General features: G+C 39.2%; 1 protein-coding gene across 3 annotated transcripts in view; it reads right to left on the bottom strand.

The window, feature by feature from the left end:
- The window catches only part of shq1 (SHQ1, H/ACA ribonucleoprotein assembly factor), a 54,539-nt gene that overhangs the window by 13,615 nt on the left and 23,249 nt on the right, over nt 1-17,675 (bottom strand). For all 3 annotated transcript variants that reach the window (XM_079841227.1, XM_079841228.1, XM_079841226.1), the window contains exons 10-11: nt 12,918-13,041; nt 5,661-5,781 (exon numbers count right to left, since the gene is read on the bottom strand). In XM_079841227.1, the coding sequence (XP_079697353.1) occupies nt 5,661-5,781; nt 12,918-13,041 (245 nt within the window). The remainder of the gene's footprint in view (nt 1-5,660; nt 5,782-12,917; nt 13,042-17,675) is intronic.

The following is a 17,675-nucleotide window of genomic DNA, read 5'->3' as shown; positions in this document are numbered from 1 at the left end:
GAGGATGAGTAACTCATTACAGAATATTACTTTAATAAACAAGTTAGCTCATATGGGTTCAGCTTAGATGAAAAGTTGGGAACATCTGCAATAGCAGTAAATTTGCCAGACACTATTCCAACCCTACAGTGAGTGATGGCGGCTAATTGTCAGGCATGTTGCCATCAGAATGTCGAACAATGATTAATGGAGCCGTGTCAGTCAAAAAGCCAGAAGGAGGAGTGTTCAACTCAATCCACTTTGTTTCGTTGTTGATTGGAGGGCCGGTACAGAGACTTAAATCACACTTGAAGTCTTTAAGACGTCATAAATTTGAGCATGACATTCCTGCAGTCTGGAAGACTTCAAGAGTGAGAAAGCTGGTCAGATTGTAGAGAGACACTATAAATCATCCCCTCAGGGGCAGTGGTTATTAATCCCAGCATTCATCACGAGCAGCTGATCGTGTCTGACTGCCGATAAGAGATTTGAGGAGGAGCTGCTGCCACAGATGAGACTGGATAACATCTATAATCCAGAGATCTCACAAAGACTACGTTCTCATAGTGAGGGGCGAATTCACTAAACAGTTGCACCACATTTCACAGCAAAAACCTGCAGGAACAGGATGCAGAATTACAAATAAAAATGTAATGCAAGAAAGTTGAATGAGGTAAAATAACATTTAAATAAACTTATATGCTTGTAATTTTTAACTAGAAAAGCCAAGTTTTTCAAGACAAGCTTTGAATGTTGTCTTGATGAAGACTTGTTCTGAAAAGTTTGAAAATACTTTAAAGCTAGGTAGGCTGAACGATAGAGATACAGAACGAAAGATAAGACAGACAGAATGATGGATGTATGGAGGCACGAACGGATGCACAAACAGATGGACGAACAGATGGATGGATTTCAAATTCAGTCCATCAACAGATAGACAGACAAATTGAAAGATGGATGGATTTCAAATTTTAAAAGTTCCATCCATCCATCCATCCATCCATCCATCCATCCACTCGATTTCAAATTCAGAATTTCCATCCATTCATTCATCTATCAGTCATTCTATCTATCTGTATATATTGATGGATTTTAAAATCAGAATTTCCATCTATCCATCAATCGTTCTTTTGATATCAAATTCTGAATTTCTATCCACCCATCCATCCCATTCTTTCGACTTCAAATTCAGAATTTCCATCCATTTATTCAGCCATCCATTGTTCTTTCGAACTCAAATTCAGAATTTCCATCCATTCAATCATTCTACCTATCTGTATTTATTGATGGATTTTAAATTCAAAATTTCCATCTATTTATCCATCCAAATCCATCGTTCTTTTGATTTTAAATTCAGAATTTCCATCCATCCATCCATCCCATTCTTTCGACTTCAAATTCAGAATTTCCATCCATTTATTCAGCCATCCATTGTTCTTTCGATCTCAAATTCAGAATTTCCATCATTCATCCATCCATCAGTCATTCTATCTATCTGTATATATTGATGGATTTTAAAAATCTATCCATCGTTCTTTTGATTTCAAATTCTAAATTTCTATCTACCCATCCATCATTCTTTCATTCTTTCGATCTGAAGGTCTGTGGATGAACGGATTTTCACATTCAGAATTTCCATCCAAATCCATCGTTCTTTTTATTTTAAATTCAGAATTTCCATCCATCCACCCATCCCAATCTTTCGACTTCAAATTTAGAATTTCCATCCATTTATGCAGCCATCCATTGTTCTTTCAATCTCAAATTCAGAATTTCCATCCATTTATTCAGCCATCCATCATTCTTTCATTCTATATATCTGTGGATGGACGGATTTAAAATTCAAAATTTCCATCCATCCATACATCCATTGTTTTTTTAATCTCAAATTCAGAATTTTCATCAATCTATCTATCCATCCATCCATCCATCCATCCATCCATCCATCCATCCATCCATCCATCGTTCTATCTGTATGTCTGTGGATGGACTGATTTCAAATTCAGAATTTCCATCCATCCTTCTTTCTATCAGTCTGTCTATCTGTGGGTGGACTGATGAATGGATGGAAATTCTGAATTCTTAACAATTTTGCACTCTAAAACAAGACTGACAACTGCATTTTGCCGCTGTGTGAACACAGCCAAAGATAACTCGCTTAGATAACTGGACTAGGGTGTCCTTCTGGGAGGAGTTTTTTTGTAAGAGAGAATTGTTTAAATAATCTGACAGAGGATATGTCAGATGTTGAAAACGCTGTCACAATAAACCTGCTATAATAACAGGGAGTTGTCTACACAAACCAGAGCAGTGGGGATTTGATCAAATGCTCCAGCACTTAAAAGGAGGAGCAAGTCTCCTGCAGTCACTTCCCATGACAAGAGGGGCTTTGTCTGAACTCAAAGGAAAAGTTTGCAGCACTGCTAAAGATACTCTAAAAGGAAGCAACTGGAAATCAATTTTCAGTGTGATGTTGAGAGATGTCAAATGCCTCAAGGCAAGTATGACTAAGACACATCAGCGGCACTAGAGTGCTGTCACTGCAAGTTGTGCCTTTCAACAGCTCTCCGGTCTGTTTTTCTTCTGTTCTGTTCAATAAAGTACCAAACAGGGAGAGAGAAACACAAGTACTCAATTGCAGGTCAATGCTACTGATGTCTCAGATGATGCATTTAGTAATCGATGGAGAACACAGTGCCCGGTCACCCTAAGGACACTTTTTCCCCCTGCTTTTTAATATTTTATGTTCATTTTGCTTTAAATATAAGAGGAGGGAATAAAGATATGATAGTGCTTTGCCTTATTTGCCCTTTTGCTTCTCCGTAACTCAGAGGCCAAGCAAAAGCGACCGAGTTTTCCAGCACATTGACAGTAGAACTGTGCAGTTCTCTGTGGACCTTGGACAAAGAGTCTCTGTACCCACCTCTTCTCTCTCTCTCCCCGTCTCTTTCCCTCATTTTCTCCCTTTGTCTCATTGAGAAAACAGGCACATTTAAACTCTGCCATTTTACACATCCACTATTAATTAGATGTCAAGGCCATATTCTTGCCAGAAAATCTACACTTTGGCAAAACACAGGACTGAAAAATTTCTGTGTAATCCCCGCAGGACGTTTATCGCGTCTGGGCACCGGGCCTACAATTTCAGATGCACATTTTTCAACTGGACTCTTTATAGACAAGCATATGACTTTAGCTGAACACCAGCCGGGAAGCAGAGTATATCTCATTACTGAATTATGCTATAGTTCGCATTTTAAACATGGAAGTGATTACAAAAAATGGCGAGCAGAAATCATGATTGTGATACCATTCATCATGAATCAAGTTCAATCACTGTGGTTCTGTTTAACTAGCAGAGACTGAGCAAAAAAATTTTTATGGATCGTTTGGACTCTAACTTCATAATTTGTGTTATACTATTGCTCACTGGTTTTAGGCACTCTGTTTCGCATTGTACTTAAGAAGGTCAATCTCACCAAACCTGACAAAAACATTTATGTCACTTACAGTGCATCTGGAAAGTATTCACAGCACTTCACTTTCATACACATTTTGTTATGTTACAGCCTTATTCCAAAAATGGATTAAATTCATTATTTTCCTCAAAATTCTATAAACAAGTCCCCATAATGACAATGTGAAAGAAGTTTGTTTGAAATCTTTGCAAAGTTTCCACTGGTCATCCTTGAGATGTTTCTACAACTTGATATGAGTCCACCTGTGGTAAATTCAGTTGATTGGACTTGATTTGGAAAGGTACACACCTGTCTATATAAGGTCCCACAGTTAACAGTGCATGTCAGAGCACAAACCAAGCCATGAAGTCCAAGGAATTGCCTGTAGAACACCGAGACAGGATTGTATCGAGGCACAGATCTGGAGATGGGTACAGAAAAAATTCTGCAGCATTGAAGGCCCCAATGTGCACAGTGGCCTTCATCATCCATAAATGGAAGAAGTTTGGAACCACCAGGACTCTTCCTAGAGCTGGCCGCCCCGCCAAACTGAGCGATCGGGGGAGAAGAGCCTTAGTCAGGGAGGTGACCAAGAACCCGATGGTCACCCTGACAGAGCTCCAGCAATTCTTTGTGGAGAAAGGAGAACCTTCCAGAAAAACAACCATCTCTGCAGCACACTCCACCAATCAGGCCTGTATGGATCCAGACGGAAGCCACTCCTCAGTAAAAGGCACATGACAGCCCGTCTGGAGTTTGCCAAAAGGCACCTGAAGGACTGAAGAAACAACATTCTCTGGTCTGATGAAACAAAGATTGAACTCTTCGGTCTGAATGGCAAGTGTCATGTCTGGAGGAAACCAGGCACCGCTCATCACCTGGCCAATACCATCCCTACAGTGAAGCATGGTGGTGGCAGCCTCATGCTGTGGGGATGTTTTTCAGCGGCAGAAACTGAAAGACTAGTCAGGATCGAGAAAAAGATGAATGCAGCAATGTACAGAGACATCCTTGATGAAAACCTGCTCCAGAGCGCACTAGACCTCAGACTGGGGCGAAGGTTCATCTCCCAACAGGACCACGACCCTAAACACACAGTGAAGATAACAAAGGAGTGGCTACGGGACAACTCTGTAAATGTCCTTGAGTGGCCCAGCCAGAGCCCAGACTTGAACTCGATTGAACATCTCTGGAGAGATCTGAAAATGGCTGTGCACCGACGCCCCCCGTCCAACCTGATTGAGAGTTTGAGAGGTCCTGCAAAGAAGAATGGGAGAAACTGCCCAAAAATAGGCGTGCCAAGCTTGTAGCATCATACTCAAGAAGACTTGAGGCTGTAATTGGTGCCGAAGGTGCTTCAACAAAGTATTGAGCAAAGGCTGTGAATACTTATGTACATGTGATTTTTTTTCATTTTTTATTTTTAATAAATTTGCAAAGATTCATTTAAAACTAATAAGTAATTATGGGGTACTGTTTGTAGATTTGAGTTAAATAATGAATTTAACACATTTTGGAACAAGGCTGTAGCATAACCACATGTGGAAAAAGTGAAACACTCTGAATACTTTCTGGATGCACTGTATCTCACCACAAAAAAGAAACAAATAAGAAAGATTTTGCTTAAAGAAAATCTAGCCTATTTTTGGGACCATTTTGACATTATTTTTCATGACAATTTCCAAGCAAATTCTCATTGTCTTAATGCAAAGAAAATAGAATACAATAATTCATCCACAGACATTCAGATTGATGAAAATTCAGAATTTGAGATCGAAAGAATGATGGATGGATGGATGGATGGATGGATGGGGTATTATTTATTAAAAAGTTATTAAAATATATTACATATTGATTATATACAACATTTATAGTTAAATGTTTTCGTGGTAGTATTAGCATTTTAATAGATTATTAAAAAAAACCAGGTGAAAATGTGCTTAACCATCATGGAAATGTCAAAATGCAGGAATCTCTCTTTAAACAAAACATAATTTCTTATTTTCATCATTTGATTTTGTCATGAAATGTGACCTGGACGTGATTTTGTGGGATTCACCCAACAAGACCCCTGGTAAAATCACAATAACGTCATGTCTTGTGGCTTACTGCTTTAATAAACCTGCTGTTTAGCTCTCAGCAGGGATTCAGACAATCAGATTTTGGACCTAGTTAATTTCAGGTTGGCTGATTCTGGATGGAATTGTGCTAGACTGAACATACTTGACCCTCTGGATCCAGATGCAGTAGTCTGTGATGTAGAGGTCATTGAGGATGTAGGCCGGATCGTTCTCCCTGAAGATCTTGTGGATGGCTAGCAGACATTTCAGGATGCATGCCTTCCCTGTGACAAAGAAAACATGCACTGAATCAGTTTAAACACAGAAGGGTGTGTTATTTGGTGAGGTTTATGCTTAAATCAGTAGGGTAACAAAAACTGAATCTATATTCGCTGAAAATAGTTTGCTATTATTTTTTATAACAGTAAATTGATCTTATTTTAATTGTTTTTTTTTTATTTATTTATTTTTTTACCAGAAATCGATTTTTTTGTTGTTGTTGTTGTTTTTTTAGCAGTGAAGTGAGTTAGTGATTAACTGTGCAAGTTTTGATGGAGCAAAAGGGGAAATCTGTGCTGAGCAGATGCTTTTTGAGATGATTGTATTTTCCATTCGGGCAGATGCTTCCACAATACACAAACACCCACAAACACACAAACACCTTAAGGGCACTGTGCCACAGCGATGATATTTGTTGTCATAACACCCGTCTCTCCCAAATAAGGTGAAATAATACCCCCTCAGCGCAATGCAACGGGCTCAGCTGTGAAGGAAAAGCAGGACCCCGAGGATTCTCGAGCTGCCCACAGAATAGCCTGGCAGCCGGTGGAGACATTCCAGCCGCCTCAAAAAACAAACAGTGCACTCGCACCGAGGAAAGCCTTACACAAACATTTGGTTCCCATTTAAGCCGGAGCTCATACCCAGAGAAGCCGCCATGGCTTCCAGCTTCAGGACATGCGAGAAAAACTCCAGGAACTTGAACCCTACTCTGTCTTTCTCCATTCTTCCCCCCTCTCTCTCTTTCTCTGACTTTCATCCATCTATAATTGAAGGGTTTTCTACTTTTCTTCACTGCTCCCTGGGAGAGTGGAGGAAAAGAAAGCTTTGGATTCTTCCGAAGACCAGCTGTGGGACTGTGCGGTGCAGTGTGTGCTGGGTTTAGATTGCATGTTGAGCCAGTTAATCATGTGCTGCAATCAGGCGTCTCAGGGGAAGAAGTAGAAGAGAGAAGAAGAAAAAAAGAGGAAGAAGAGGAATGGGGTGACAAGGTGAGATTCGGGTCCTGGAAGTACAGATGGTAAAGGTCCACAGGGTGCCAACATTTAAAAGGACAATCTCACGAAGCCTGTCAAAAACATGCCTGGATTATATTTCATCCAAAAATTCAAAAGAAAGTAAATAATAAAATTAGCATTAAGAAAACGAAACCCATTATCAGCATTTCACTAGCTACTATCCTAAACTGTGACGCCAAAGTTCTACTGACATATTTGGGATTTTTATGTTGCTTGCAAAACATGTCATCAGTATACAAAGCAAATTTTGAGTGGAGAAAGATTTTACTAATTGTGAATAGTGTGAAGAATTATGAAAAATAAAAGGTCCATTCATACTTGTTCTTCGATTTTGGCGTGAAAAATGACCTGGATATGTTGTTGACAAGCTTGGTGAGATTCAGCCTTAAACCACCAATTTATTAATCATACAAAAGGGTGACAACGACGCTTGTCTGTGTGGAAAAACCTTACACGAGTGAACAAAGCAGCTCTCCTCGACAAACAGCTGCAAAAATCATGTTAAAGAACATTGACACCAAATTATGCAGCATCAAATGGCCTACATCTATCATCGTGAATCCGGCAATGTACTTTTCAAGATTGATCACGTTGGCTTAAAGATGACAATTCCTGCCGAGGAAAACAATGAATCTCAATAAGCTAAGACGGAACTTAGCAAAAAAAAAGTCACGCTCTGAATCATGTAAAAGGGCTTTTTAAATGCCATGAAAATGAACCTGCATCTAAATCAAAAGATAAAACAATATCCCAAAAAATAAAGCACAAACATAGAATGATAGACTGGAGTAATGGCTGCTGAAAATCTAGCCTTGCCATCACAGATATAAATAACATTTTAACATATATAAAAATAGAAAACAATTAAGCCTGGAATTAATCCTAGTATATATAAGGGGTACTTAACATGGCGCTACGGAGGTAACCATGGTAAAAAGTTGGAAAACACTGTGCTAACTGACAAGCCGATACCAGTGCAGAGCAAAACGAGTGGAAACTGAATCCAAGCTATGCAGTTAAATGAAATACAGGCATGGCCCTGAACATTCCGATTATATATGAGCGTTTATATTTGCCCACAGTGCATCTTTTAGGTTGTTATCTATAGTCTCCCTCCTCAATCTCCTTGAGGGCCGCTGACTTTAGCAGGATCTCTCGGAGAACAACCAGACAAGCTGCCAGAGGGCTGTTCAAATATTTACCCCTGGATAGCATTTCCATCACGGCTTTCCTCGTGCAGGATCATTAATGGGTTTGTTTTCCTACTACCTACAACTGTTTGCTTTCACTACTGGTTAAACGAAGTGCCTCAAATTAGAGTACACACACATCAGATACACACCTCCATTCATGTTCCGCCGACAAATTAATTACCCAGGAGTCACGGTGTGACAGGGCAGCCTGCTTTCCGAGGGGAGTCATACCGCTGTTACCATTCATTAAAGGGGAGCCTTATTGCTTGTGGGGCTTTGATGGTTGTAAATCTACAAATTTTAAACTGGAGGGAAATGTCACAGACTCTGCGTGAATATATATGCCAGCGAGTGGATTATAACTCAGAGGTGTGTTTAGAAATCTGTACCTTGAGGAAAAGAGTAAGAGGACCAGTGTAAACTTCAGAGAACAGATGGATATGATGCTATCAAGTAATATTTAAAAACCTCTAAGGGCAGACAACTAAACTGAAATACAATTTCAACCCAATTAGGAAACGTTCAAAACTCATTTGCTGATGTTCTGCGATAAATCAGTCACTGTACTGTTGGTACTAGCAGGTGTTCCTACATACTTGATATGGCAGATCACAGTGAAGCTCTCCCATTGGTTACTGCTGCTCATTTGCAATACAGTTGAACTCAGCTTAACAAGGTAGGGTAGTTTCATGTTTCATAAACACTTTTTGTTGCTGGTTGAAAGTCTCTTCACATCCTGATAGCAATCTATTCGGTTGTTAAGTCTGACGTCACGCGGCAACGCTTCCGGGTCCAAACGCTCTCTCTCATACCATAAGAAAAACAACAAACGGTGCTAATATACACACACATTGCGGTGTAATACTACAAAAAAATTATAATCATAACCTTTATCTCCATACCAAAATTCCAGGTGGCCAGACAGTGATTTATCTTTTATAAATCGTTAAAATATTAATGTCTGTGATGCTGTGAGAACAGAGACTGTTGTGTAGACTGTAAGTATTTAAAATATTTAACTTTTTTAAATTTTTGATGTTTAATATGAATAAATAGCACTCATAAACGGCCGTCGATGGCATTCTCAAGTGAAACGAGTTGAGTCTTGGACCCAGAAACGGCGTTCCTTATGTCACGACTTAACAAGCGGATAGAAGAAGTGGTCTAAATACAATTTTGTTTTTTTACATTTATCTTCTGTGGAAGTCTCAGGACTAAAAATTGTTCGTCCAATCATTGCATTCGGCCCGAATTATAGGCTGTCCTACCTGCCTGTGAACATATGTATTTGCATACCTCCACACACCCTGCTCACGCAGACATCACACATCAACAGCGCGTTTCATGAGGCTATGCAGGATTGTAGACAGACAGGCACTGAGCGCCGCAAGCAAACAGCAGCCGCCTTTTACTGCGTTCCCACCATAACTACCGTGATTAAGAGATGGCAACCCGTGACGCTCTACACGGAGCTGTTCACGGATCTGAAACTCGGAAATATGCTTTTCTATAGCAACACTATCAATACCAAAATGAATCTGCAGCAGTCAGGTGGCACAAGTCAGTGCTTGTTGTATTATTGTAATGTTATATGCTTTGAGACATAAGGTAATATAAAAGTCTCTCGCAATGTTTTGCAGACTCTGCTGGCTTTAGAGAAGCTCTGAGACCCGACCAGATATTTTGCGCCGCGGGATTACATTTCCGACTAAAACACGGTAGCGGTCGGTAACTCTGGTGTGATTTGAACGGGAGCGGTCGGTCATTCAATATCACGTTCCCGACGTCCTTTCAGAACACTCAGGACCGCTATGCACGCGCTGCACGCATGGACCAGTTCTATCTGCATATTGTATTTGCGGGGTCTGTGCGCGCAGCATGTGCATAACGGTCCTCAGGGCAGACTGTACCAGTGGTAAATATACGGCCCTCAGAAAGAACAGGCAGGTTATCGATGACAGAATAAGGATCAGTCCCAGTTTCCTGCTCTGAGCAACCTTGCAAGATATGTCCTCTGCATCCCGGCCATGAGTGCACCTTCCGAGAGAGCATTCAGCCTTTGCTGTCGGATTTTGGATAAAAGACGTTCGGTATTGAAACTGTCATCAGTCAGTGACATTCTTTTCTTGCATGGATATTTAAAATAGTTTGGACAAAGCTGATTTTGCCAACTAGGCGGTTTTCGCTCATTTCATATATTGCCTACAATTTTGAGATGTTAATTTATTATTAGTTATTGTTGAATTTATATATATTTTCTTTTGAAGGAGAGACGTTGAAATTCTCAGGGATGTTAAATTGTACATATTTTGCTTGTAATGAATGATATGTATTATTTTTCTTTCTCTTGACACTTTTCCTGTGTTGACAGCAAAATGTCATGAATTTTGTATTTTGACAATACGAATAGAAATAACAAATAGGCTTCAATTTTTTTAAAAACTTTCTCTGCAACATTTTTTCCCCTACTGTGTTGGCAGCAAAATGTTACATTTTGTATCTTGACAATGCGCATAAAATAATAAATACAATTTTTTTGTGCAGACTACATTTTTATTTTCTCCGTGGAAATTTACATGTGAAATTCTGGAAACGAAATCTAAATTTAGCGGGATGGTCGGTAGGGAAGAAAATCATTCTAAGCGGACAGCGGGTGAACAAAGAGTGTATATATATATATCGGGAACGGGTGGGTGCGGAATATAACCCCAGCGGGAGCAGGACTTAAAAAACAGTCCCGTGCAGACCTCTACTCTGAAGGGAGGGTGGGATCTTATGCTTTCAAAGCTAGCTTGCTATTGCTAGACTTTCCGAAATTGCCTACCCTACCTTTAATAGTTGCCGTGTATATTGTCGAACCAATTCATCAAATCTCATTGAAAATGAGACATGTTCATTGTGAATATTGTCTGTTAAGTTATAATCCTCAGGGATCAATTAACTGTATATCTAAATGTATGTACATCAAGGTCCAACTTTTAAATGTCTGACTCATTTAGTCTTTAAAATACAGCATGAAATGGCATTCGCAAGCAATAAAGTATGAAATAATGCAGGGTGGGACTTGAGTTTATCCATCTTGATTTGACTGGATCATCATGGTTAGTACTAAGGCCAATTAGAGAGTATTGTTGCACTCTGTCCAACTTATGTATGACAACTAATCTGAAATGTGATTTAGGAAATGTATATACGTAGCCAAACCAACCTGCTCTATATAGAAATTTAAAATTAAAATTTCAGTCAGAATCTTAATCTCAGAGTTTGAGGATAGCATTGATTGTTGTGTCTAAAGCTTTGGTTAGTTGTTTCAGAGATTATAAAACCTTTCTTTAGAATAATGTGCACAATAAGACCAACATTTATTATGAAAGTAAGTAGTGTTGTTTTTGTCTGGTCTTTAGAATCAACCTGAAAGTTAAACCAACCTTACTTACTTTCTTAATACACATTTTTCCATCAAAAAACTTTTTTTTGCCTTCATCTAAAAATACTTCCCAGTTGATGTCTACAAGTGCCTTCCTTTTTTAACCACTTGTCATAAATAGACAACAGTTCCTTTTGGAGGAACATGCTACCTTTCCCCCCCATCACAATGAATAAACATTTTTGGGCCTAAAATGGGTTGCAAATAACATTTCTTTAGGAAACTTCCATGAGTACGTGTCATTCTCCGTCTGTACAGGAAGCTGCCAGTACCTGACATGAACCTGCGATCAGTGAAGTGTGATTTTGCTTATCTAATCTTGTTCTGTCATGTAGTCTCTGCTCTGACTTCTCAAATCAACCATACACGGCTAATCCGAAATCTTACAAGCCCTTTAATTGCAGTTATTTATGAACGCTAACATCGTGTTTACACAGCAATTCTGTCTCTCCCACAGATGGCTTCTTTGATTTAAAGGTTGCTCCTCTCGCAGAGATATCAAAGGCAACAGTGTCTACTCTGCAGAATCGCTGATTTCTTCAGAAGTGAGGAGACATCCCTCTCGGATTCCCTCATTCTTAACCTCCCTCCCACTTACTCTGACAGAACAGCAAGACTAAGCACACCAAGACATGACCAATCTGTTGACTTTCTTGTCATGGAACATGTCTTTTACCGAAGCACCCTGCTGTTCTGGGAGCGTTAAATTTGGTCCAGATTGAGCAGCACTGTCTGCTGTGGGTGAATGTAGGTTGCCTGTCAAGCTCTTGTTGTCATTAGTCTCTTAAAGTCAACATGAAATCGCATTCACAACTCACACTTCTGTACTGTGACGTATTTCCGAGATTTGCTAAGAACAAAACATGTAGGATGGGACCTTAAGAACAAATTGTTTTACAGTAAAAATATCTAAACATTCTTAAAATCAGAAGAAAAGATTTTAGACTATAATTATTTTACAAATTTTTTTTTCTTCATCCTTAAGAATATTTCATATGTCAATGTTAAAATGTTTTCAAGGGAAAAAAGACAAGCGAAAGAACAAATAAAAAAACGGAGATTAAATTAATTCTCTCCAACAGAAAATAATTAAAGTTTTTTAAGCTATTGGTTTTCTAAAATGTAAAGATAGCAGAAATGTAAAGATCAGAAATATATATCACGAAAGTAAATAGGTCCATGTTCAAGTGATTTCATGTTGGCTTTAAGTTTGTTTGACCAAGTCATATGACTGCTAAATAAACGTGAAACAAATGAAACATTCATCGAATAATTTGAAGAAATCTGCCTTCATGGAGATGTGAAGTTGAAAGAGATATGCTTGGTTTCATTGTGGTGGCAGCAGGGATTCTTGTAATGAGGTGGAAGCTCTGCAGGGTTTTTAGGGTGAGGAACAGGTCATGCGTTTAGTCTTGACCCTCAACCCTGTCCTTTGGTGGCTTGGAAATGGCTAAGAGGTCTGTGATTTAACTGGGAAATAAAGAAAGAGGGACAGAACTCACCAGACTGAAAAATGCAAGCAACGTCTTTCACAGCTCTTGTGATCAGGGAGAAATGCCGAAAGAGCGGGTAGCACAAAGTCCTCCTGCCGAAAGACACCAGCACGTCTTGTACCGAGTGATACGTCTGTAATACACACACACACACACACACACACACAAGCGTGCTCTGTAAATTGCTCCAGATCTGTCTAGGCATATTACATCAATCTTTTTTTTTTTTTTTAACTCCGCTGGTAATTACAGCAAATTGCTCTAATTATTCCCAACGACTTCTCGTTTTATTAGCAGGGTAAATAGTAGGTCAACTTTTAAACACCTTGCCAAGCGGCGTGCTTAATTGTAGACAGTGTTTAATCGCTTGCCTCAGAGTTCTTCATAGTCTAAGCATCAACAGACAAGTGCTTTGGGGGGGAAAACACATGTCTTTTTTCTCTCTCTCTCCCTTTTCTCTTTGCGTTTTCCAGCCTCCCACTCTCCCTCCCCTCCGCTATTCTCTCAGCAGCTTGTTAAGAATGCACCCGGAGTCATTCTAGCATGTCATCATAGCTCATGCACTCCCCCAGGCTATTAAACACTGGTGTAAATAAGCCTGCTGAGGGGGGGCGGCTCAAGGAGCGCTGCCGGCCGGGGGTTCACAGTGGTTAGGCAAAACACAGGGTGGAGAGGAAGAGAAATGAAGGAGATTGAGAGAGAAAGAGAGTAGGAGACAATGATAGGGTGTTGAGAAACTACATTAGCATTTCCTGAAGGAAATACCAGTGCTTGCAAGATAGCTGAAGAATAGTTTTAGGACGCTTCGGTTTCAGGTCATTGTTCTGTGTAGATGAAATGCCTCAGAGGCAGTGTGTTGAGTTCGATTGGCTGCGCATACGAATCGTCACATAATGCAACGGTGTCTTTGCAGCAGTAGGTTGCTTTATATGGTTAAATAGATGCAAGAACGAAAAGACCAATCACAAGTCGGTATGCAAATAACTGCGAGAAAGGAGACAATCGCAATTTGTTATTTTGTTCATTTGCAAATATTAGAATGATGTTCTGTCATCATTTACTCATCCCATTTCATACAAGAGAACCGAATGAATCAATTAGCCTTATTTTGTGAAACAATTCACAAAAAATTATAATAAATGCTAGCAGGCTAAAAAAAAAATTACACATTTTACAAATATTTAGTTACATAAAAATTGCCATCATCTTTATTACACTGACCAAAATGAAACTAGTGACAAGAACCAAAGAGCCAGTTAATCCAGCTTGTGAACAAATAATTCAGCCTGGTTTTGTGGACCAAATCAACCAATTCATTGAAAAGAAAAGACTCAAAATTGGCTACTTTTCATGAACTCTCAAAGAGAACTATGTCAAGATTGTTCAGTGAATAACATGGACAGAATGGTCTGTTCAAACCTTTCATATGATTTCAAAAGGCTTGTATAGGTCATATAGACTACTTAAATAGAACAAAACATACATAGCACACAAGGATGAAATCATCTACAAATCAAAGTTTCAAAGTCTGTACTTGAAGCCGTTAAGGAATAAATTGCAGAAGTTTAATTATTTTAACAGCAAATTTTGATTTTGTTTTAGTCATCTCAATTAGTCTAGTTTTAGTAGATGGGTAATGGGTTTAGTTCCATTTGAATGCATCAATTAAGCAAAATTGCCATTCACAGTATATACTCATGGAGAAAAACGTCTATTAAACATATGAATGATATTAATGTTTGAACATACAATACAGACACAGATTTAACTGCTGTGACACATACCATTGGTGGACACATACCACGTAGAGCGCTTTGTGTACCCAAAAAAGCGCTATAAATTATTATTACCATAAATGGTCTTCTCAATTAATGATATATAAATTCTTTATAACAACTTACAACATTATTCATTCTTTCAAGCAGACATATTTATTTTGTATAAATTAAATATAGATTAATCATTATTAAAGCTATTAAACTTATTCAGTCAAGAACATCGAGAGATATTTCTCTTTTTCCTTTTGTTTGATTAACATTAATGACGACAGCAGGTTTATTAGACTGCTGTCCCTTTAAGGCTGAATGCACAGATCCAATACGCTGATACACATCTGATATTCTCCAAACCGTTTATGTTCACTTAAGGCATGACCGACTGGGTTTACGTGAATAGTCACCGAAACTGACATTTTGTGTGTTTTTGTCCGTTCAAGTGCGGGAAGGGAAAAGTGGAAAACATGGAAAAGAGGCGGCTTTCTGATTGTCTGCTTTTCTCTTTCTCCCACACATTTACATTTTTTAACGTATTATGAGACATGCAGCAAGTGTATACCAACTTACGTCCCCGCTGGGTGGATCAGCATGTTACAAATAAAATGTGCACATCCACCACGCAGGACATCAGCTCTGAATGGATATCTTCCCAAAATCGTCCCTCCCTAACATTTTCATCTCGTTTTTTATCCATTGACGAAACTGTCAATAGATTTATCATCATCGTTTTTGTCATTCAAAACTGTTTTTTATTTAGTTATCATCTTGTTTTCGTCAGTGAAAAAAATTTTGACGACGAAATTTTTATTTTATTTTTCAATTTATTCGGCAACGAAATGAACACTATTTAATTCAGAGGTCAGATGTTTAGGACAAAACCCTAACATGAATATTTGAGGAATATTAATGTAGAGCTGCCTTGCAAGCACTAAAAAGGAAACAGTGAAAGAGGAAATGAGGGGGAGAGGGTGTGTGTTGTTTTGTGTGTGTGTGTGTGAGAGCAGGCAGTTGGAGGATGTCATTACCACCCTTCCATTATCAGTATTGCAGCGGAGTGCTGGCTCTCAGTGCGCTGAGCTGGGAGAGGTGTCGGGTTACTCGTCCTCATTGTCACACTCACTGTGGAAATGTGGGGGATTAGGGACTGCTGCCGCCCCAGGAGTCAGGATACACGTACACACACACGCACACAAAGCTTGGAGTTCTACTCACTACACACAAGCCGTTTAAGGTTAAATTTGTCCCTCGCTTCGGTGTCCACTTTGGCACAGGATAGATTTTGCTGATGATGAAAATGTAAATTCCCGTAGGCTACATTTCACTAGACACACATGCAAGTTTATGCAAATCAAGGATAAGCAGGAGTAATCGAGTACTTGTTGTCGGAGACACCAATGATCGATAATGAAAACATTGTTACAAGATTGTTATTCAACTTTAAAACATGGTTGCATTCTGCGCAGTACCTTATAGCCCAGAATGCAAATTGGATGTTTTGTGATTGGTTGTTTTTTGTTGCATTACACATTTAGACCAATTAATTGACGCTGGAAACTTGAGTGTGTTGCATCTGGGCAGGACAAGTGTAAAGAACATACCTTTAAAAAATGCTGAGCTTACAGATAGATGGACAGTGGTATAATCTGCATGTATTTTAATATCAGCAGTGGTTTCAAAAGAGAGAGCACATCACAGGAAGACAAATCTCTTATGTAATGTACCCAGAATGCTACATACCCTTATCTTAAGCTTCTGTTCAGGCACAATTTTCAAGTAACATCATTCAAAGTGTGCAATATACTGTCTGGATCTGCGTCCATAAACACTACCTTTCTCATTCCTTGTATAACAAACCAGAGTTATTATAGTATATTTTATTTACTATTATAGTATTAATGGATGTTTTGAATTTATTTTTAGTAATTTTAGTACTTCAACTGTAAGTCAAGTTTAGGTTTTCCTCCTATTGTTGAGAATTTATTCCACTCCTTCATTATTTAAATTTCCAAAACTACTGTATAGTGAACTGTGACAACTGTGTAGAGAATTGTGAAATGAAGGAACAAGTCAGCAGTATCTTCATGAATGTGTAAAATCTGTCTCTTATGTTTGTTCGCCTTGAGTTCACCCTGATAGACATGAGCAGAGGCAAAATGTCCATGTTTTCCGACCACTCTTTCTACACTGACAGCTACTCTCCCTTGTAGTATGAGAAAGTCTCTTGGCATTGTGCTGATGCTTACAACATTACTATAGCAACTGAAGTAGATACACAGGATATTGACTACATTGTTTGAACAAACAGATCTGATTTAATCACTTGCAGAATGGCAGAGCAGAGAGTCAGTCCTAAAGCTCAGATTTGAGCAAAACCAGAGACTCATATACATCGATCAGGCATAGCATTATGACAACTGACAGGTGAAGTGAATAACACTGATTATCTCTTCATCACGGCATCTGTTAGACTGGGTGGGATATATTAGGCAGCAAGTGAACATTTTGCCCTCAAAGTTGAAATCAGAGTTGGGCTAGTGTAAGGATTTGAGCGAGTTTGAAAAGGGCCAAATTGTGATGGCCAGACAACTGTGTCAGAGCATCTCCAAAACAGTCCCAGTCTACAGTGGTCAGTATCTATCAAAAGTGGTCCAAGGAAGGAACAGTGGCGACAGGGTCATGGACGGCCAAGGCTCATTGATGCATGTGGGGAGCGAATGTTGTCCCGTGTGGTCCGATCAAACAGACGAGCTACTGTAGCTCAAATTGCTCAAAAAGTTAATGCTGATTCTGATATAAAGGTGTCAGAATACACAGTGCATCGCAGTTTGTTGCGTATGGGGCTGCATAGCCAAAGACCAGTCAGGGTGCCCCCATGTTGAACCCTGTCCACCATCGAAAGCGCCAACAGTGGGCACATGAGCATCAGAACTGTACCATGGAGCAATGGAAGAAGGTGGCCTGGTCTGATGAATCACATTTTCTTTTAAATCAC

Source organism: Gobio gobio (genome assembly GCF_949357685.1).
Source record: "Gobio gobio genome assembly, chromosome: 17".
In the NCBI taxonomy this organism is placed as follows: domain Eukaryota; kingdom Metazoa; phylum Chordata; class Actinopteri; order Cypriniformes; family Gobionidae; genus Gobio; species Gobio gobio.
Note: the sequence above shows the minus strand (reverse complement) of the source record. Positions and strands in the feature narration are given on the sequence as shown.